Source organism: Miscanthus floridulus, chromosome 14 (genome assembly GCF_019320115.1).
Source record: "Miscanthus floridulus cultivar M001 chromosome 14, ASM1932011v1, whole genome shotgun sequence".
Taxonomy (NCBI): Eukaryota; Viridiplantae; Streptophyta; class Magnoliopsida; order Poales; family Poaceae; genus Miscanthus; species Miscanthus floridulus.
The window spans coordinates 50003031-50025318 of NC_089593.1; the positions used below are offsets into that span (position 1 = coordinate 50003031).

The following is a 22288-nucleotide window of genomic DNA, read 5'->3' on the forward strand; positions in this document are numbered from 1 at the left end:
AGAAGGGCGAGTTTTTATAGCCGGTGCGGTGACGTGTCGGCCGCCGCGTGCAGAAGAGCCTGTAAGCTTCGGGAGAAAGAACCTTCGAGGCGCGGCACACGTGACACTGGGGGGTTAGGTTTACGTGGGCACTGGAGACCGGAGACTTAGCCGTGGAGAGAACGTGTTGTCGACGTGTCGTAGTGTTTTATTTCCAAATATTCCAGTACTATGGAGTAAAGCACTTGGGATCGGGCGTGACACGCTGTCCACAAAATCCTCAGTTGACACTTTGACAGTTGGGAGGAGCTAATCATGGCTTGTACACCTATGCAATATGGCAGATATATACACGTTAAATTGTTCAGGTTGTTTTTTTTTTAAAGACTACATGTTAAATTGTTGATCCATACATAGGCTGGGTCCTGAGAGCAGAGGTGACCTGTTCATGATAAAAGATCCCAGTCTAGAGGATTGGATTCATCATGATTAAAGATCTATGTAGTTTCATTCTAAGTCAAATTACTATATATATCGGGGATTCAACTTCGAACAAGACAGTTCTCGAAATCGACTAACAAGTTTTAACTAATACGTTATCAAAGTTGGGAATTGTTATGGTTGTTCAGGAGGGGGTTTCACCTAAACTTATATGAAGGAGAATCTTCGTAGGTGGCCAGTGAAGCCCAAAGAGCGAAACCGAAGGTGAAAAGACGAAGTCAAAGGCGAAGGACCGAAGGTGATCACCCCACTTCGAGGAGAAGTGAAGCCAAGGGCGAGCAAAACGAAGCCAACATTAGCCAGACCAGGGAAGACTCGCCCCGAAGACCTGACTCATTTGACGAAGCCAATTGGAAGAAGTAGGGATGCTCATTTGTTGTGTAATGACCAGGTTGCCCTTCAGAGCAAAGAAGGCCATATATGGATGTAATAGTCAAATGAGGTAGGGAATTGCATTAGGATTATCCAAGACTCCTAACTCTATAAATACCCATGACATGTACTTTTTTCAGACATGAAATCTGTATTCAATAGAGTTAAAACCACTCTCTCAGGGTTGTGTGATTAGTCACCAACACTCTGACTTCAACTATACATAAGTATCTACAACATCAAATAAAATTTATTAAATATACCATAAAATATATTTGATAATATATTTATTTTTACATATTTTAGTATTATTTTTCCTCATAAATTTAGTTACAACTAGAAGCATACCTCGCGCGATGCCGCAGGATTTTATAAAAAATGAATATGTTATATACATAATATACTATATGGTATTTTGTATACTGTGTGTGTGTCTATATATATATATATATATATATATATATATGAATTTGATTTGTATGTTATTTTATTAGATCATATCTGGTAAAAAATCAGTAAGCTAATAGAAGAAAAAACAATAGAATACTTGATTACATTATAGAGGAATATGTGATGAAACAAATAGTGTATATAGATGACTTGTATGTTAATAGATTAAAGATTAAAAGTATTACACATGATAGAGATGACGTGGATATTTTTTAATTAATAAGAGATGACATGAACTTAGTGGGAATGATGTGGCAACCTTGCATAAAGAGACAAAACATCTAGTGGGTTACTTAGTGGAAAATGATGTGCACACCTTGCATAAAGAGAAAAATCATCATTAATAAGAGATGACATGGACTTAGTGGGAAATGATATGGACACCTTGTATGAAGAGATAGAACATCTAGTGTGTCACTTAGTAGGGAATGATGTGGACACCTTGCATGAAGAGAAAAATTATCTAGTGGGGTTTAGCTTTATAAGAAGAGATGACATGGACTTAGTGGAGAATGATGTGGATATCTTGCATGAAGAGACAAAACATCTAGTGAGTCGTTTAGTGGAGAATGATATGAACACCTTGCATGAAGAAAAAAATCATCATTAATAAGATATGACATGGACTTAGTGGGGAATGATATGGATACCTTGCATAAAGAGATATACCGTCTAATGAGTCATGGGGAATAATGTGGATACCTTGCATGAAGAGAAAAATCATCTAGTAGAATTTAGCTTTATAGGATCATATGATATGATATGATTAAAGAAATTTGACTGAACGTAAAATTTAAAAATAATTTACTATTTTTTGAAGCGAAGTATATAAGCATCGTCTCCACGAGGATAAAATAAAAGACTTCACTGATCCACTAGAACTCACAATTTGCAACATGCATGCAAATGACATGTGGTGTAGTAGCAAAATTTATCCAACGAACAACGCAATTCATATTTTTATATGGAGTGAATTGCGCTGTGATTACTAAACTTTTTCTTACTTCTCACCTAAGTCCATAACTTTTTTTTTTCTCTCGTAATGGGTCCATGAAATTTATCTACGTACTAGCCGCCATCCAAAATAGGCCACATAGGACTTTGCTGCCTATGTGGTCGCTTATGTGGCACCACATGCTCTTTTTTCGTTCCATAAACTGGCTGAAACTTTGAAAAAATAGAATAAAATCATAGAAAAATCGTAAAAAGGAAAATTTAGTTTTGTTAGACTCCATATGAGTAGATCTATGCAATTGATATATAATATGACATGCTTATAGTTTAAAGTGTTTTGCTGTAGTTGTAGATCTATATATTTCTGTATTTAATTCATAACTGCAGCTCCTTTGCTCCAATTGTGGTGGAATTTTATGGTTTCATTGTATGCTTGAGCTATGATAAAAATTCTAGCTTCAACGGAGTATGTATGACTGAGTTATTGATTTACCTAGGTTTATGCTTGTTTAATAATTAATAAATAGTTAAAAGGTGTAAAAATGGAAAATGTGCTTCCATTTTCTTTTGATGATGTTGTTATGCATTGCGAACACTTAACATCACCATGTTGTTACAAAAAATGTTGAGCTTTTGATTTATCTTTGTATCACATGATTTTTTGCAATGAAAATTTCTTTTTATTGTAGTAATTAATCTACTAATTTTGGGCATGTAATATTTTTATAGTAGCCATTTTTTGTTATCATCTATCACTCATAAAAATCTCAGCTTCAAATAAATGTTTGGTACACCACCAAATAATAGTGGACATGTTTTAACTATTTATTAACTATTAAACAATCATAAATCTAGGTAAATCAATAACTCAATCGTACATGCCTCATTGAATCTGAAAGTTTTACCATAGCTCAAGCATACAATGAGTAGCCTACCATAAAAATTTCACCACAATTGGAGCCCATGAGCTGCAGTTACGAATTAAACACAGAAACACATAGATCAACATAAATCTACTGCTTACAACAAAAATTGTAGACTAAAGTATGTCATATTATATATCTATATTGCATAGATCTACTCATATGGAGTCTAATAAAAATAAATTTTCCTTTTTACAGTTTCTATGATTTTATACAAGTTTTTAAAGTTTCAGCCAGTTTATGAAATAAAAAGTGCGCGTGGTGCCACCTCAGCTGCCACATATGGAGGGAGTCCTACGTGGTCTATTTTGGATGGTGGTTAGGATGTAGACAAAGTCTATGGACCCAGATGAGTGAAAAAAAATCATAGACCTAGGCAAGAAGTGGGAAAAAGTTTTAGGACCTACAACACAATTCATTCTATTATTTATTATTCTGTATTGCCTCTAGAAATTAAGAGTCACTTTATTTCTTTCACGAAAGCATGGTCCTTGGTAAAAAAAAATACAAAATCAGTCATGGTATAATATTTTTCTCTTACAATAAACCAGCACCAGTCGGATTTATCGATCCAGAAACCAACCAGCGAACAAGCTGCAAGTCTATTTGCATTGCCGCCGGCGTATTACATGAGCCTGAATTTGAGACAGGAGATACTTTGCTCTTGATTTGGTTGTGTGAACAAAATATACGAAGACAATTTGATTTCTCCCAAATATTCTGAATTATTATGATACAGTGTGACTTTCGCAAAGTCGGCGAGGTTCACACATGTGCAAGCAAATTACTCTAGGCCACGTTTAGATTGCAAATATTTTCAACTCGATGAATAGTAGCACTTTCGTCTTATTTAGCAAATATTGTCTAATCGTGGACCAACTAGGCCTAAAAGATTCATCTCGTGATTTTTAACTAAATTGTGTAATTAGTTATTTTTTTACCTACATTTAATGCTCCATACAAACAGCTAAAAATTAATGTGACAGAGAGAGAGTGAAAAAACTTGAAATTTGGAGGTAATCTAAACAAGACCCTAGACGCCTGGACGCCTGTAGTAGAAACTAGAAAGCGAAGCGAAGAAGACGACAAGGTACACAAGACTTTTCCACAGTTCCACCTGTCCCTATCCACGACCCCCGACATTCCATGGGCGACTCCGGCGGACCCCACCACCACCGCCCTTCGCCGCCGCCGCTGTCGGACGCCGGCAAGCGACGGCGCCTCCCCAACGTCCGCCTCGCCGGCTCCGTCCCGCTCCCTTCCCACCTGCCCCACCCGCGCCGCGTCCCCATCGTCCCCGCCACCAGGTCCCGCAAACCCCAACACCTTCAGCACAACAGCAACCACCATGACCACCCCTCCGCGGAGCCACCCCAAACCCTCCTAAAACCCTTGGCCGACAGCGGCGACGAAGTCGTCCTGGCCGCCGCCTTCCCCCGCAAGGCCAGGAGGGCCCCAAAGTCCACGGCAGCGGAGGAGGCAAACGGGGAGGAGACAAACGGAGGGGCGGAGGATTCGGAGACGGAGACGGAGATGGAGGAGCAGGAGGAAGCGGGGGAGGAAGTGGTGGACGTGCCGAGCTGGCTGTGGGGGATGGGGATGGGGCGCTACGCGGCGGCGTTCGAGGCGCACGAGGTGGATGCTGAGGTGCTCCCCTGGCTCACTATGGACGACCTCCGGGACATGGGCATTGGTGCCGTCGGAGCACGCCGCAAGCTCTTCTGTGCCATCCAGAGGCTCACTTCGCAGCTGCCGCCACGGAGGTGAAACGTTCTGTCTGACCTGCGTGCTGTGGGCATGCTAGCTAGTCCGGCGCCACCTCTTTGCTAGGGGACTAGATGCATGGGTCTTAGGAGTAGGTGTCCAAAGTGTAAAAATGACAAGGTTTGATCTTTGCTTAGCTGTGAAACTGTAGCGTGGTCGGTTCGTGGCCCCGTCCCATAGTGTAGATGTGGAGAAGGCGAAATAGGAATGCTAACTCCACTGCTTTTGATGTTGTCTAATGCTTTCGTGCAAGTGCTAGGATGCTGTGTCTAATGATGTAAATGTGAAAAATATGGAATAGTAATGCTGAGTTGTTGACGTCATGTTTCAAACATAATTGCTCCATTCTTTTCTTCAGCGCAGTGGATTGGATTAGTGGAATTTCGACATCTTGGATACTGGAACATGCTATGCGTGTCCATTGTGTTATGAATTTAAGTTCATCTTGTAGGTGAGAATTGCATAGAAATTTTAAGTAGGGAGTTTGTCTGTGCTCCATTGCTATTTCCAAATTGCTTTTGTAGTATTAGTGTTCCCACATGCTAAGATTGCTGAAAATGTTCATTTTTTGGGTGTGCCAAATATCTTGCCTAAGAATTTAAATTATGCCATGGTGGATTTTGCATAGCTGATCATTTGCTGCAGAGAACAACAAAGTTTGAATGTCAATGATTCTTACCTTTTCTAAATGCTATTACTAGCCTTCAGTGAAATGATTGTTTTTGCTATTGTTGTACAAGAAAATATTCAACTTGCCCTATTCGCCATCTTATTGGGTACTGTTTACTGTATGCCATTCTAGTGTTTGTTCTTGATTAGTTGCTTCAGGGTATACAACCCATGAGACAGTACACTTGAAAATGATGATATACTACATCCAGCTGTGCCCCTCTGATGTCCTTTTGGAGTTGTAATGGCCAGTAAGTATGAGACTTTAACTTTATTAATGACTTTGCAGTTTGCATTACTATTAATGTTTAATACGGGGCTTTTAGAGAAAAAAATCTTTATAATACTCCCTTCGGTCCAGTTTATAAGGAATTTCGTGTAGGTCAAGAGTCAAACTTTATAATCTTTGACCAATAAGTTGGCTAACAACTTTTAACTATTGACTATCGTAATACAAACTTGATATTATTAGATTTGTAATCAAATGTACTATCCAATAACCATAAATTTATAATCATAAATAATATAATATAAAATAATTGAATGGTCAAAGTATAGTTTAGGAGACCGTGCCATGTCGAAAGTTGCCTTATAAAATGGACTGGAGGGAGTAGTATTAAATGATTCTCTTAAATCTTAATCATCCTAAACTGGCATGCATATATGTTGGAGATTGACATTGATGTCTTCTCAAGGCATCTATGTTTAGCTTCTCTAGAACTAATTATTTTGATTGTTTACATATACTTTTGCATTAGCAATGTCCTGAAAATTGGTGATTTGGTGAACTTGTTGTGAAATTGACATTGCCATGCCCAGCCTAATATTGTTCAGATGATAGTTTATGGATATGACATAAGTAAGCTTCAATCAAGAGCTCAGAAACAACAATTGGATACGCTCACTAAGAGGCCGCATCACCTCAGCCACCCACGTCAAAGAATTTGTCTCCCTTTGGATTAGGATCCAGGATGCGCATCTGCTCCAGGGCGTCCCAGACTCCATCACTTGGAAATGGACTCCGGACGGATGCAATTCTGTGGATCCTTCGATACTTTCCGGAGCAACCAAATTTGGAAAGCACATGCTGAGAATAAATGCAAGGTCTTTACCTGGATACTTATACATGGGAAAGTACTAACAGTGGACAACTTACAGAGAAGAGGGTGGCCACATCAAGACCACTGCGCGCTCTGCAATCGACCCCTAGAAACCGGCCTCCACCTGTGCTTACACTGCCCTTTTGCCATGGCGGTTTGGAACCAGATTTTAACATGGGAGCACTTCGAAGACATCCTGAGCCAACTACAGCAGGCCCCCTCTCAGATCATTTCTTGGTGGAAGGATGCCGCAAGCAAACTGCCTAGAGCGGAGCGGAGAAGGTTCAATGGCTTGGTGATTTACACCTTCTGGAATTTATGGAAAGAGAGGAATATGAGATTTTTTAACAACGCCCCAGAAACGGTGCTACAGGTGGCCTCGAGAATTAAGGAAGACATAGACCTTAGAAAGAGGGCCTTTTCATAGGGGCTGCTCTTCTTTCTTTATGTGGGGCTTTGATTTTTCTGCTGTGTGACAGCCGAGGGCCGTGTCTCTCTTCCCTTTCTTGTACATAAACTTCTCTTTTTTCCTACCTTAATTGAAAGGCAGAGCTTCTGCCATTGCTTTCAAAAAATAAGTGGCCACATAGTTCAATATTTTAGTTTTTCTGAATTCACCCCGTTTTCCTTGATCCTAGTTGGAGCAATTGATAAGTTGTTATTCCTGTCCATGTAGATTAAGTATGATTAGTTCCAATGATTAGCTTTCTTTCCCGTCCAAATTGGCAATTATTTATAGTTTGGCTTTTAAGCCACCTTTGGCCACATTACTGTTTCTGTAGACTGACATATCTCCTCATCTCTGTGTTTCCACAGCACAGTTCCTGAAATATTTCAGGACTGAGTTATTAATATCCTTTTTGAATCTCTTCTTTGTTTTTTTTATTTTACTGCTAGTGTATGTAGGGACTATTGTCTTAGTGCGTTCTGTATTCACATCGTTGGGCATGCCAGTAAATGTTTCTGAAACTTTGACCTGCATTTGCTCTCCGAAGTGGCAGAATTACACTCTAGGTTACATGGTGGCTTTTGTTTTTTTTGCCATCCTGCAAGATATTTCTTAAGACCTGGTTAGTACTGCATGTTGTTCTATCAATCCTTTTATGATCAGACTTGATATTCTCTGGTTTTTGTATGAGCAGTGAATCATACCGTATCATTGTTCAAGGCAGAATTTTACTCGATGCCACCAAACTATTAAGCTTGTTTGCGAAATTGGAAAGAGCTAATGTTTTCCTGTAGTCATAATTGTTTTTACAAGTTCCATGTTGGAGTGCCAGTTCAACAACTTTTAGAAGCTAAGTGAAAAAGATGGTGAGTCATGTGAAGGCGAATCTGGAAACTGTTAGAAGTAATCCTTTTGTTTAGTGCTAGTACTAGTATAATACTAGTATCTGGCCTTTTAGCTGGCTGCCGACTCGCTTGCTCGTAAACGATCGTAAACCTGTTCGGGAGGCCGTAAACGATCGTGGATTATTTATTGCTGGCTGGTTTGGTGTGAGAGAAAAACACTGTTCCTAGCTGGAAATTTACGATCGTTTACGAGTAAGCGAACGATTTGCTCTGGTTTCTTAGACAGGAAGTCTAGCTGCTGCCCCTTACAGGAAGTAGTCAATTTTCTTTTTACTATAGTAGACAGCAGCAGCAGTATAGGTCTGTTGTTTTTGCTTACTCCCCCGTCCCTAGTGGGACCCAGCAGGCCTGGCCAGCACAGCACCGGCTCCGTTCCCAGCGCAGAGATGGGGCAAGCAGTGACGAAGCTAGAAAAAAATTTAGGAGGGACTAAACAAAAGAATAGAGGTTTTTTTTATCTACTCTTAACTTTAGCCCCTCCTACCTAATACATGTATGTATAAAATTTTAAGAGAGGATTTAGGAAAACTCCACGTGCTCAAGCCCTCCTAGCCCCACCGCTGGCTACGTCCCTGGGGGCAAGAGGCAACAAGCAAGGAAGTTTGGGGGAAAGCGATGAACAAGAGACTGTGGCTGACATCTATAGGGGTATTTTGTAATTTTCTTTCTGTGCCATCCTATAATTGCAATTATCTCGGGATGGAGGGAGAATGCATATTCAATATGAATCTTAAGCCAGTTAGCTTGAAGAATAGAACCTGTGTTCTAACCCCAGCCCCAGCTACTTCCCTCTGCTCATCCTATAGCTGTTGTTCTTCTAACATAAACAATGTGTGCTTATGCAAGCTAATGAATGAAAAGAAATCTTCACTCCTAAAAAGGCTGAAAGGGAATCGTCAACACTAGGATTACACGTGCCTTCCCACCCTGCGAGCCGCCTCTGCATAATAATAAAAAGGGAGAAGACCAGCGCCCCGCCCTTCCGTCCTGCGCCCATCTGCCCTACCCAGCCCCGTCCCAATGCCGCCCCATGCACACCGAGCTGTGGGTGTAACACCTGTAAATTATTTACTAAAATATGTCATGAGCATCATGTTTATGTGTTAATGCATGTAATAAATAGTGTAGATCAATTTCTGTAACTCAACGATCAACAGAAATACGAAATGAAAGTTAATTCCATAGTCATATTATATCACTTAGGGTTTAAAACCAATTTTTAAGCAAAAATGCTATAGAACATATATGTGATACTTCAATAAAGTTTGAAGTACAAACTTTGTAGATGACAATAAAATACCTGCGGTTAAAAAATGATATTACTAACTAAGATTTCCAACAGCTTAGAAATGCAATTTGAAATAGAGTTTAACTCAGAACTTAGAAAATTTCTTGAACTTTGAAAATGGTAGACATTGCTTTGTTCAGCAATTTTTGTAGAAAAATTTAGTTAAGAAGCAGAGTAGTGTTATGGTCTGTTTTAGTCGCCTAATGTACCCTCTAAAGTATGGTGAAGATGGTTTGGGTGTTTGGCCAACCGATTAGTTGTTTTGGACGTTTTAAAAAGTGTGCATGGCACGTCCTCGGTCGGCTTCCTCGCGTAGGCGCGGTCACCGCGCTCCTGAGCCACGACGTTGACGCGCTGACCGCCCCCGCGCGCGCCTGGCCATGCTTGGCTGGCCGCTGTGGCTAATAGCCCTAGCGCGCGGCTGCCCCACCTCGCTGCCGCGCTACTACCCCGCCGCTAGCTCCCAGCCATGCGTTGTCACGCAATCGTTGCCCTGCCCAGTCCCGCGCTGCGCTGCCGTCGCGTCCGCCAATGCTGCCTCATGTCGCGACGCTGCCGCTGCCATCGTGTCGCTCCTGTACACGTGCTGCATCGCGTGGCCCCTCCCTGGCCTGGTTGGGTGCCGTCCGCACGTGGTCGTGCGTGCTGCTGTCGCTTTGCCATTTATGGCACTACGGCCAAGCGGGCCACGCCGGTCGGGCGCGCACGCCCGTCGGCTAGCACCGGCGTGTGGGCCTCCTAGTCTCGCCGCTCGTGTTCTGCCAAGGCGTGGACGAGCCGAACCCACTACCGCGCCTATCTCTCCCTCCCTCTGTTTCCGCCGTCGTCGTGTCGCGTCACGATGAAGCCAGAGAGCGAGCACCTCTCATCAATTCCTTGTGCTCGCGTCTCCGCCTTCACGCCCCCTCTCCATCCGACCCCACCCCGCCTTGACTCGCGTCACGCCAAGCTCCAATTTTGGAATCTTGCCACCGCCGTGCCGTTAAGGCTCGTCGTTGCCCGCGTCGTGGCCAGTCTCCACCACTTTACCCCACGCCAATTCCTTTGCACCATTAGCTCGCCTTGGCTTCTTCTTCGTCATGCGCACGCTAGTCGCAGCTTTTGTGCCGCCTCCTCGCCGCTGACGCGGTCGTGCCTTAGTGGTTCGTCGTTCGCCTCGCCGCACGCACGCGACCAGCCTCGCTCGGGCCGTCTCCGGCCGAGCCGGCTTCTTGGTTAGGTCACCGGTGAGTTGTCGTTGCTCACCCGCTGCCCTACTGCCTTGATTGTTGCTGCGGCTTACCTGAACGCCATCGCCATTGCCGCAGGGTGTCCGCCATCGTAGAGAGGTCCTTCTACGGCGTCCCGGCTCGTGCAACCGCTACCCATTGTCTCGCGTCAAACTCTAGGTGAGCGTCGGCCTTGTAGCTAAGTCAGCGAGGGTCCCGTGTGGCTGGCATAGGCGCCTGTGCCACTGCTCGCCATGCCAGAGCACGTGGGGATGGCCAAGGGCCTCACCATTGTAAAGAGGAGAAAGGTCCGAGGGTTCTTTTGCATAAGTGCTGTCTCTAGAAATAGTAACATGGACTGTGGGTTGTTTTGCTCATAGTCTAGGGGCGTTTTTGCATATGTGCCAGCGCGCGCAGGCCTCCTCGCCGCGGGCCGCCTCTGCGCATGGGCCACGCCTCACCTGTGGGCCGCCGTGCGCTCGCGCGCGTGCGTTGCACCGCGTGGGCCAAAATCGGTTTAGATTTTTCGTGGAAAATAGAAATACCTTTTCATTTGTAATCCTGAGCTGAACTTTGGTAAATCATATAAAATCATGTAGATGTCCAAAAATTATGAAATTAATTTTGTTAGGTTCCTAAAATTATGCTCTATCTGTTAGTGTCTTTAGTTCATATATATATATTTGTTGATACCAACGGCTATTAAATCATTTGTGAGTGTTTAGTATTATTTAGATTAGTATTTGTAGGAATTTTTACAGTAAATTTATTGCATTATTATGTGCTCACTGTAATTTTTGTAGCCTTAGAATAGGTTGAAAAATATGGTAGCTAGGTACTCCTGGTTGTAGTATATATGAAATCGTTAATAAAGTAAGAATATATTTTAGTTGCTAAGTAGCACTTGTAGGTGAAACCCTACGGATTTGATGGGAGTGATGATTAGCACGGTATCTTAGTCATTAGAGCTAGCTTAGTGGCTTAGTAGATGTATTCTTATTTTAAGAACTACTGTTGCCTTAATATTGCGAAGAGATGATTGAACAGTACGAGGAGGAGGTCCTCGTGCAGGAGGAGGTCCCGGAGCTACCATAGACTGACTGAGCTGACACCCTGCTTGCCCAAGGCAAGCCTCGGTGCATAACCTTATTTTGAATGATCACTGGATACCACATGCATAGATAACCTACCTATGAGTCATACTAGCATAGGTCGAGTAGCTGCTATGCTTAGGCTATCGATAGCGTGAGTAACCTATCGTTACTCACAATAGGTGATTATTATTATTATCACTTATGATAAAATGGTGAAAGGAAATGAAGACCGGGTAGGGATATGGTACGTGTATCGGTGGGTGTAAGGGGTTATGTCCTGTGGCCAACGGGGCATAGCTTGGTTACACTATTTTCCCTATCCATGTCGGTTAAGGACCGACCATTGCATTGGATTCTAGTCAGGTCATAGACTTATTATCCTAAGCACATACTTATTTATGAGAGTAGGGAAGGCTCGTTCCTCTCTTATCATGGGATTTGGCTCTTTCCGGACTGACTGATTGGAGGCAGGGATGGTGGAGGTCTAAGCACCACACTAAGTCCGGAACTCAGGTGTGGGGGCTTGGAGTCTAAGTTTGGATGGGGACCTAGACCCCTTGACAAGAGAGCGATGGGTTTGTCCTGCTTATGCCTAGGGTATAAGCAGGGCATATGTTTCGTGGTACCCAGCTGGGCGCATTGATTTGCAAATCGCCGAGTAATCCAGTACCACTTGTCTACAATCTAACGTCGTAGTAAGAACTAGAAGATGAAAGATAGTGAAATGGATCTGTTTGCTCAACTCTTGCTTGAAAGTAGAACATGTGCTTACCTAAAATGGTTAGATAAAACTAATCATGATTGCTAATAAGAAACATACATAAGGATTCACTACTAGTATTGCTTTTCACAAAAAGAAAACCCAGCAAACCATAAAGCTTGTCAAATCCTTTAGAGTCGGGAAATTATTCCCACTAGTCGGGTAAGTCTTGCAAGTACATTGTGTACTCAGGGTTTATTTACGCTATTGTAGGTGCAACTTGAAGGGTAGATGTTGTGTGGAGGATTCTTCTGGTGGGCACAGATGGATCCTTGTATTCTACCATTAGATGTTTATTGTAATTTCGCTGTTTAAATTCCGCACTCTGAACTTGGTACTGTAATAGTGTATTTCTAAGAACTTTGGTTGTATGAAATGGACTAAGTATTGTAAACTCATTCTCATTATTTGATCCTGGAGGAAAAACATGGATTATTCGAGTTCTCCCTTAGGGTGTGCTCGACGGAATTCTTCTGATGTAGCATGCTTTTGGGGTGCTTAGTGTCTGGTGGAAGATGAGTGCCTCCGAAGGTGTGTTATTTTGGTCAGTTCTGCCATAGGTGGTATTAGAGCCAATAATGAGTCTACGCGTTTCATAACTCTTTTTAAAACCTAAAATTTAACCAACAAAAGTTTTGCAAAAAGTAGGATGCGATATAATTATGTAAATAAGTATAAGCCCTAGCACTATGGTCTATCTTGGATAACGGCACTGGTTTTATCTAATCAATCTTCTGCATGTACACTAACTTATGCTGCGTAAGAATTGTTTAGCGTACGAAAAGTGAGTGTGCGACGTGCCAAATTTTTTTTGCAAATACCACTATATTTTGGCTTGAGTGAACGGGTAGGTCGATGCATGCATCATAAAAATAGAACCTTGCTTAAACTAGACTTCCCCCACACGTACAATATGGACTAGTAAACAGATAGGATAACCTAAAAGAATGCTTTAATAAAAGTCTTATCATTTCTCTAATCTCTTGTTCTTAATCTAGAGAGTTGTCCCTAATAGTTGGTTCCTATCTGTTTATAGATGAACCCGAGGTCTGGTCGTGGGAGGACCAGCGCAGGGGCAGACCCAGGCGATAATAGTCGCGGTGAGGGTAGTGGCAACACCAATGGGGAGAGTCATGAGGCCCCACTTCTGGCTCCTCCGCCACCACCACCTCCGATGACCCATGCGGAGATGATGGCAGAGATGCTGGCTGCTCGACACGAGTCAGCCCGTGCCTTGGAGATGCTTGCCTAGGCCATTGGTGGCTTCGCCCGTGGAGACCACGGAGGCAATGGCGGGAATAGGGGTGGTGCTCGTGGTCCCGAGGGGCTCTGTTCTTACCAGGATTTCTTGAAGATGCACCCACCCATGTTCACACCGACTGCTGAGCCTCTGGATACAGAGCATTGGCTTCGTATTCTAGAGCAAAAGTTTCAGCTGCTCATTATAATTGAGGAGCAGAAGATGCGCTTTGCAGCACAGCAGCTGTTGGGTTCTACCAATGCATGGTGGGACACATTCAATGCCATGCAGCTGGTGGATCACCATGTGACTTGGTAGGAGTTTACTGCCGCTTTTAGAGAGTACTACATTCCTGCTGGTGTTCTGAATAGGAAGTTGACGAAGTTCCTAGACCTAAGGTAGGGGAGCATGTCTATGATGGACTATGTAAACAAGTTCAACCATCTATCACAATATGCTGGGACTCACATCGATACTAATGAGAAGAAGAGGGACCGTTTCTATCACGGTCTCTCTTGCTGTCTACAGAAGGAGCTATACACAGGGAACTACCAGACTTTTGGTGCTATGATGAATGCTGCTATTGCCTTGGAGGGACTTTAGCGTGACTCCTAGGCTGAGTGGAAGCGCAAGCGGGTGATTATTGGGTCTTCTAGTCACCCTAGGCTCAGAAAGTGCAGGTTGTCAAGCGGATGCCCTATCAATCTTCAGGTGAGTAGTCATTCCGTCAGCTTCAGCAGACCTACCAAGCACCTCCCACTCAGTACCGTGCTCAGCAGGCGCGATAACAACAGCCCTAGGGATAGTAGGTCCCGCCGCATTAGGGGTAGGGGAACAAGCCTGGTGCTTGTTTCATGTGTGGCAAGGAAGGCCACTATGCTTGGGAGTGCTTGTAGAACCAGCCTACATAGTTTGCTCAGCCCTCAGTCAACTCCCGTCTAATCAAGCAGACGATCATCAAAAAGAAGGTGCCCATAAGCCGCTCTAGGCAAGTCAACTTCACTGAGGCTGAAGAAATCTTGCAGAATAAACCGATGATGGCTGGTATATTTACCATTGATTCCCACCCAGCATATGTGTTGTTTAATTCTGGTGCATCACATTCATTCATGAGTATGGGGTTTGCACAAAGGCACAATATATCTCTTATGGCTATACCTATTGCCTATAGAATCAGTACTCCGGGTGCACAGTTCTATGTTAATACTCGGACGGACACAGTCGAATTAGTGCTAGCCACTCACACTTACCGCCTCCAGTTCATGGTGCTGCCTAGTCAAGGCATTGATGCAATTCTAGGCATGAACTAGTTGCGAGTTTATGGGGTAGTCTTGGACCTTAAGCAGAGAGTTGTTGAGTTACAACTTCCTTCTTCCGAGGATAGAATGTCTCTTCTTATGCCCTCAGATCTAGCCTTACCAGTTGCTGCTCATGTTGAAGCTTCTCCTGATCTTGCCTCTATTCCTTGGTCTGTGAGTTTTCGGATGTCTTCCCTGAGGATCTACCTGGGTTGCCACTGGATAGAATGTGGAGTTTTCCATTGAATTAGAACCTAGCACTGCTCCTATTTTACAGCGTCCCTACCGCATGGCTCCTAAAGAACTAGCAGAAATGAAGAAGCAGTTCGAGGAATTATTGGAGAAAGGATTTATCTGTCCTAGTTCTTCACCAAAGGGTTGTCCAGCTATTTTTGTGAAGAAGAAGGATGGTACTCTATGGATGTGTGTGGATTACCGCCCTCTCAATGCGGTAACCATTAAGAACAAGTATCCTTTATCTCGTATTGATCCTTTGTTCGATCAGTTGGCTAGTGCCAAGATGTTTTCAAAGATTGATCTTCGTTCTGAGTATCATCAAATTAAGATCCGACCACAAGATATTCCAAAGACAACTTTCTCTACTAGGTCTAGGCTATATGAATACCTAGTCACGTCCTTTGGTCTCACCAATGCTCCTGCATTCTTCATGTATCTCATGAATTCAGTCTTTATGCCAGAGTTAGATAAGTTTGTAGTGGTGTTCATTGATGATATTTTGATATACTCCAAGAACCAAGAAGAACATGCACATCATCTTTGGATAATACTAACTCGATTAAGGGAACACAGGCTGTATGCCGAATTCAGCAAATGTGAGTTTTGATTGGATCGAGTGTAGTTTTTGGGACATGTTCTGACACTTGAAGGTATCTCTGTAGACCCAAGCAAGGTACATGATGTGTTAAATTAGAAATCTCTCAATTTAGTGCATCAGATCCATCAGTTCCTTGGTCTTGCTGGTTATTATCGGCGCTTCATTCAGGACTTCTCCAAAGTAGCCCAACCCATGACCAAGTTGCTCCAGAAGGATGTCAAGTTTGTATGGAGTCTGGCGTGTGAAGAAGCTTTCCAAGCCCTGAAGAAATTTCTTACCTCTGCTCCTGTTCTTGCCCAACTAGATATTGATAGGCCATTTTGTGGCAGAACCGCCTGAAATAACACACTTACGGAGGCGCTTGTCTTCCACTAGACACTAAGCACCCCGAGAGCGAGCTACATCGGGCGGATTTCGTTGAGCACACCCCAAGGGAGAGCCTGAATAATCCACATTTTCCCCTCAGGATCCAATAATGATAACAAGTTTACATTACTTAGTCCATTTCATACATCCAGAGTTCTTAAAAATATATTATTATAGTACCAAATTCAGAGTATGGAAATTTAAGAGCAGAATGAAAAGAAACATCTATCGATAATATAAAGGACCCATCTGTGTCCACTAGAAGAATTCTTCACACAACGGCTGCTCCTCAAGCAGTACCTACAATAGGGGTAAATAAACCCTGAGTACACGATGTACTCGCAAGACTTATCTGACTAGTGGGAATAGTTTCCCGACTCCAAGGGATATGATAAGCTTTAGGGCTTGCTGGGTTTCTTTTTGCAGAAAGCAATACTAATAGTGAATCCTTTTGTATGTTAATTATTAGCATTCATGATTGGTTCATTATCTAACCATTCTATGTAAGCACCTGTTCTACTTTCAAGCAAGAGTTGAGCAAACAGTTCCATTTCACCACCTTTCCTCTTTCAATTCTTACTACGGTGCTAGATTGTAGACAAGCCGTACTGGATCGCTGACGATTTGTGAATCAATATGCCCAGCTGGGTACCCCAAAACACATGCCCCGCTTGCCAAACTTGGACTCCAAGCCCCCGCTTCTGAGTCCTAGAGTCAGTGCGGTGCTTAGACCTCCATCATCCCCGTCTCCAATCAGTCAGTCCAGAAAGAGCCAAAACCCATGACAAGAGAGCAACAAGCCTTCCCTGCACCCATACCCAAGTATGTGCTCGGGATAATAAGTCTATGACTTGCCTAGAATCCAATGCAATGGCCGGTCTTTAACCGACATAGACAGGGAAACAGTATAACCAAGCTATGCCCCGTTGGCCACAGGACACAACCTCTCACACCCATCAATACCCAAACCATATCCCTGTCCGGTCTTTATTTTTCCTTTCACCATTTTTACCTTGAGTGATACTAATAATCACCTATTGTGAGTAACGGCAGGTTACTCACGCTACCGAAATCCTGAGCATAACAACTACTCGACCTATGCTGGTAGGACTCATGGGTAGATATATCTATGCATGTAGTTTCCATAAAATGCCTATAATGTAAATGCACATCACACACACACACATATATATATATATTCAAATATAATTTGAAATAATGGTTATGCACTGGGGCTTGCTTTGGGCAGGCAGGGTGTCAACAAAGTTAGCAACTAAAGGCTCCGGGGCTCCCTCCTATACGAGAATCTCCTCGTACTCCTCAATGATATCCTCATACTCCTACTCACCCGCAGACACGAACTCTACCAACTCGTTATCTACATGCATGAAATGATGATGCAACACTTAGTAATACAACAACAACTCTTAAAATAAGAATACATCTATCAAGCTACTAAGCTAGCTCTACCGACTAAGACGCTAAGTTGCCTATCATTTCCATTAAACAGGTTTGAAACATTTCATGCATTAGCTTAGCAACTAAAGACATTCTTACTCTTAATATCGATTTACTATATATATGATAAAACAAAGAGTATTAGCTGCCCTATTTATCAACCTATTCTAAGGCTATAAAAATTACAGTGAGCACATAATAATACAATGAACCTACTATCAAAATTTCATGGCTAAATCTATTACCAATTTGCCACAAAAATTCCTAAAAATATTAAGCTAAATAATGCTAAGCTTTCCTAAATGAATTAATGAATCTATCATTATCATAGATAACTATAAACTGAATACACCAATAGATAGATCCCATTTTTGTGAACCTAACAAATTTTGTTTTACTATTTTTGGACACCTACAACATTTACTATAATTTTCTAAAGATCAGCTAACAATTTAAATTAAAAAGGCATCTACTAATTCCCTAGAAAAAGAAAACTAAATTCAACCCGCGGCCCACTAACTTGCGACGCAGCCCACGCTAGCGCAGCGTGCGCGCACGCACGACCCACTGGTGCGGCCCATGCGGGTGCGGCCCATCCGCGCGACAACGACCTGTGACAGGGAGGCCCGCGCGCGCCGACATAATTGCGAAAATGTCCTCGAGCTACCGGCGATTCACCCCAAGGTCTGCAGTATTATTCCCACAGACTGCTCTATTACAAATACGCTCCTCCCCCTATGCTTCTTTACAATGGCCAGGCCCCCTGGCACCCGCGCGCGCACCGGCACGGCGGCGACGGCACTGGGCAGTGACGCCGGCCATCATAGCACCTCCCCGCCCCCCTATAGCGAGCCGATGCTCACCTAGATGCAAACGCGAAGCGGTGGGCGATGAAGCGATGAACGGAGATGCGGTCCCGAACTCCCTCCACGACGGCGGACAACCTACGGCAGCGGCAGCCATGTTCCCATGAACCAAGGCACAAATGAAGTGAACGACCCAAAGGATGGGCATCAACAACTCACCCCGAAGCTACCTGTGGTGGTGGCTTGATTGGGGACGGGCCGGCTGAGTCTGGCCACGCACGCACGACAAGCTCCATGACGGGCGACGGTGGCACAACCGTGTCAGCGGTGCCGGGAAGGCAGTGGCTGTGAAAATGGGGGGCGCACGGGATAGAGGGGAACAGGGCGAAGACACAGTGCCATGGAATTGAATGGAGATGGACGGTGAACGGTGAATTGGATGGGGGTCGCCGTTCGGTCTTTAGGTGGCCGACGGTGGGGAATCTTCAAATTGAGGCTCGACACGGCACGACTGTAGCAATGGGCGAGCTTAGCACGTAGCTAGGTTCCCAATTGAGCTTCTCTCTTGTGCAATTACTTGGATTGGACCAGTGCTACGAGTTGGCCTTGGCGCGACTCGGTGACTCCAGCGTGACGCCAATGAAGGTGGTGGTGGTTTGGAAGTGCGGCGTGGCGCTTGCCACTAAATAGAAGAGGACAAAGGCGCCATGGGGAATGGCTACACGTGTGGGCAGAGCAAGGGCGACATAGGCAGTAGCACAACACAGTAGTGGGTGTTGTGCCACCTCGGTAGAAAGCAGATGCCAGGCAGAGTAGAGGCACATGGGGGTGCCGTGAACCTGCGTGTATAGTGCCTGACATGATGATGTGGCGCAGAGGAACGTGCGCGTGCTATGGTGCAACGGTGATAGCATGAGGCAGCATGGTGATGGGACAACAGCGTGCTGTGGTGCGACGGGGACAGCGCAAGGCAGGCGCCCAAGCGACAGTGGACTGGCCAGAGCAACGGGCCCACGACGGCAACGGCAAGGACACTATGGGGCAGAGTGGCCAGGCCAACTAACCCCAGCGTCCCACCGAGCGCGGTGATGTACATGCATGCTTGTGCGCGTGCGTCGGGAGGTTGATGCTGTGACGCTGAGTGCCGTGGCACGATGACCACGCGATAAAACCATCCGGGAACGTTGTGCACACGATCTTTAAAGCGTTCAAAAAACCCCAAAACGTTGATCTAATCGCCAAACCACCTATGCAATTCCTAAGTGGTCATATTAAGCTACTAAAACAAGCCCTAATACCCCATCACTCCTTAACCCGATTACCCTACAAAAATTGCCAAACTTAGCCTTGTTAAACCATTTTGGTACTTAAGAAATTTGACGAAGTCTTGATTGGGTTCGCGTCAACTTTGATTTCCAAACTATTAGGTATGTTAGCTAGTGAATTCCTTTCTTGACCACATGTATTTCATCGCCATAAACAAAGTTCATACTTCCAACTTTACTAAAGTTTCGTATATACGTTCTATAGTGTTTTTGTTCAATAAAAATTCATGAACAACCATACTTGATAATTTTATACGTCACGAATGACCTTTCGTTAAGCATTTCCGTTGGTCATTTTAAGTTACATAAATTGATTCACACACTATATTACATACATTGACACATAACCATGATGCTCATGACATGTTTTAGCAAAAGATTTTATAGTGTGTATTGTGATGCCTCAAGGATTGGATTGCGATGCGTGCTTATGCAGGATGGACGTGTGATAGCTTATGCTTCACGCCAGCTAAAAAAGCACGAGGGGAATTATCCCACCCATGATTTAGAGCTGGCTGCTGTGGTCCATGCTCTAAAAATTTGGAGGCATTATTTATTGGAAAATAAAGTTCACATTTTTACGGATCACAAGAGCCTCAAATATATTTTCACTTAGTCCAAGCTGAACATGAGGCAACGGAGATGGTTGGAGCTAATCAAGTATTACAATTTAGAAGTTCATTATTATCCTGGAAAAGCTAATGTGGTAGCTGATGCTTTGAGTCGAAAGTCATATCAAGTGAAAGAAGCACCCTTGTCTCTCAACCATGCTGAGATGCTAGCCCATATTGCTCTAGTCTCGGGTTTACTTGAGCAAATTATTATAGAGCAAAGGCAAGATATTTTGGAAATCCCAAATATCAAGAAGTTAATTACCGAAGGGCGTGGTTCTCATTTTAGTATTGATGACCAAGGTGTGGTGAAGTTCAAAAATAGATTAGTGGTTCCGTCAAGTGAGGAGCTTAGAAGAAAGATTTTGGATGAAGCTCATCATTCCAAGTTGTCCATCCATCCAGGAAATAACAAAATGTACCATGATTTACGCCACTTGTATTGGTGGTCAAATATGAAGCAGGATATCACCAAGTACGTCGTGGAGTGCGACACCGGTGGAAGAGTTAAGGCAGACCATATGCGTACACCAGGATTTTTGCAGCTGTTGCCTATCCCTATTTGGAAATGGGAGGAGATTTCCATGGATTTTATTGTGGGTCTACCCTGCATGTCCAAGGGCTATAACTCTATTTGGGTCATTGTGGATCGTCTCACCAAGTCTGCTCATTTTCTCACAGTAGATACCAGGTATTCCGCCAAGAAGTATGCCAAGTTGTATTATGACCGGATCGTGATCCTACATGGAGTTCCTCTTACTATAGTCTCTAATAGAGGGTCAGTCTTTGTCTCTCATTTTTGGGAGCAACTCTAGGAATGTCTTGGTACTAGTCTCCTCAGAAGTTCAACTTATTATCTGTAAACTGACGGTTAGACAGAAAGAGTCAATCTGGTACTTGAGGATATGTTGAGGGCTTGTGCCATTTCTTTTCCTAAAAAGTGGGACGAATGCTTGACTCTAGTTGAGTTTTCTTATAACAATAGCTATTAAGAAAGCATTCGTATGGCACCCTTTGAAGCCCTATATGGTAAGAAAGGTAGAACACCTGTTAACTGGGTTGTGGTGGGTGATCGTGGATTTTTTGGGCCTAATTTTATCAAAGAAGCTTGAGAGCAAGTCAGTATTATTCAGAGCCATTTGAAGGCAGCTCAAAGTCATCAGAAAATTTATGCGGACAAGCGAAGAAGGCCCTTGCAATTTGAAGTTGGTGATCATGTGTATCTCAAGGTATCTCCCATGAGAGGTGTACATCGATTTGGTGTCCGTGGGAAGCTAGCCCCTCGCTATGTCAGACCTTACAAGATTTTGGCCCAGTGTGGTTCTGCTGCCTATCGTATCCAGCTCCTGGATATTTTGTCAGCAGTACATAATATCTTCCATGTTTCCTAGTTAAAGAAATGTTTGCGGGTCCCCGATGAAGCGGTGAAAGTGGAAGGACTTCCTCTCCAACCCGACTTGTCTTATATTGAGCATCCTGTCAAGATCTTGGACGAAAAAGAAAGTGACTAGAAACAATGTGGTGAAGTTTTATAAAGTTCAGTGGCAAAATCACTCGAAGGACAAGGCAACGTGGGAGCAATAAAGTTATATCTTGAAGCATTATCCCCACCTTCTTTCTAGTTAACTGAGGTAATGGTTTAAATCAAAATTTATTTCTTATCTCTTTTTCCACACAAGGCACATGAAATCTCGGGACGAGATTTTATTTAAGGGGGTAGATTTATAACACCCTCGGTGTTACACTATAAATCATTTACTAAAACATGTCATGAGCATCATGTTTATGTGTTAATGCATGTAATAAAGAGTGTAGATCAATTTCTGTAACTCAAAACGATCAACGGAATGCGAAATGAAAGTTAATTCCAGTCCTGTTATATCACTTAGGGTTTAAAACCAATTTTTATTAAGAAAAAATGCTATAGAAAATGT

The 22288-nt window shown here is 43.4% G+C and overlaps 1 protein-coding gene across 1 annotated transcript; it reads left to right on the forward strand.

Moving 5' to 3' along the window:
* The first annotated feature begins 4298 nt into the window (after positions 1–4298).
* Positions 4299–5247, forward strand: LOC136506149 (uncharacterized). The gene has a single exon (XM_066501264.1). The coding sequence runs from the start codon at positions 4326–4328 to the stop codon at positions 4944–4946; it is 621 nt and encodes a 206-aa protein (XP_066357361.1). The 5' UTR covers positions 4299–4325; the 3' UTR covers positions 4947–5247.
* Positions 5248–22288: the final 17041 nt, after the last annotated feature.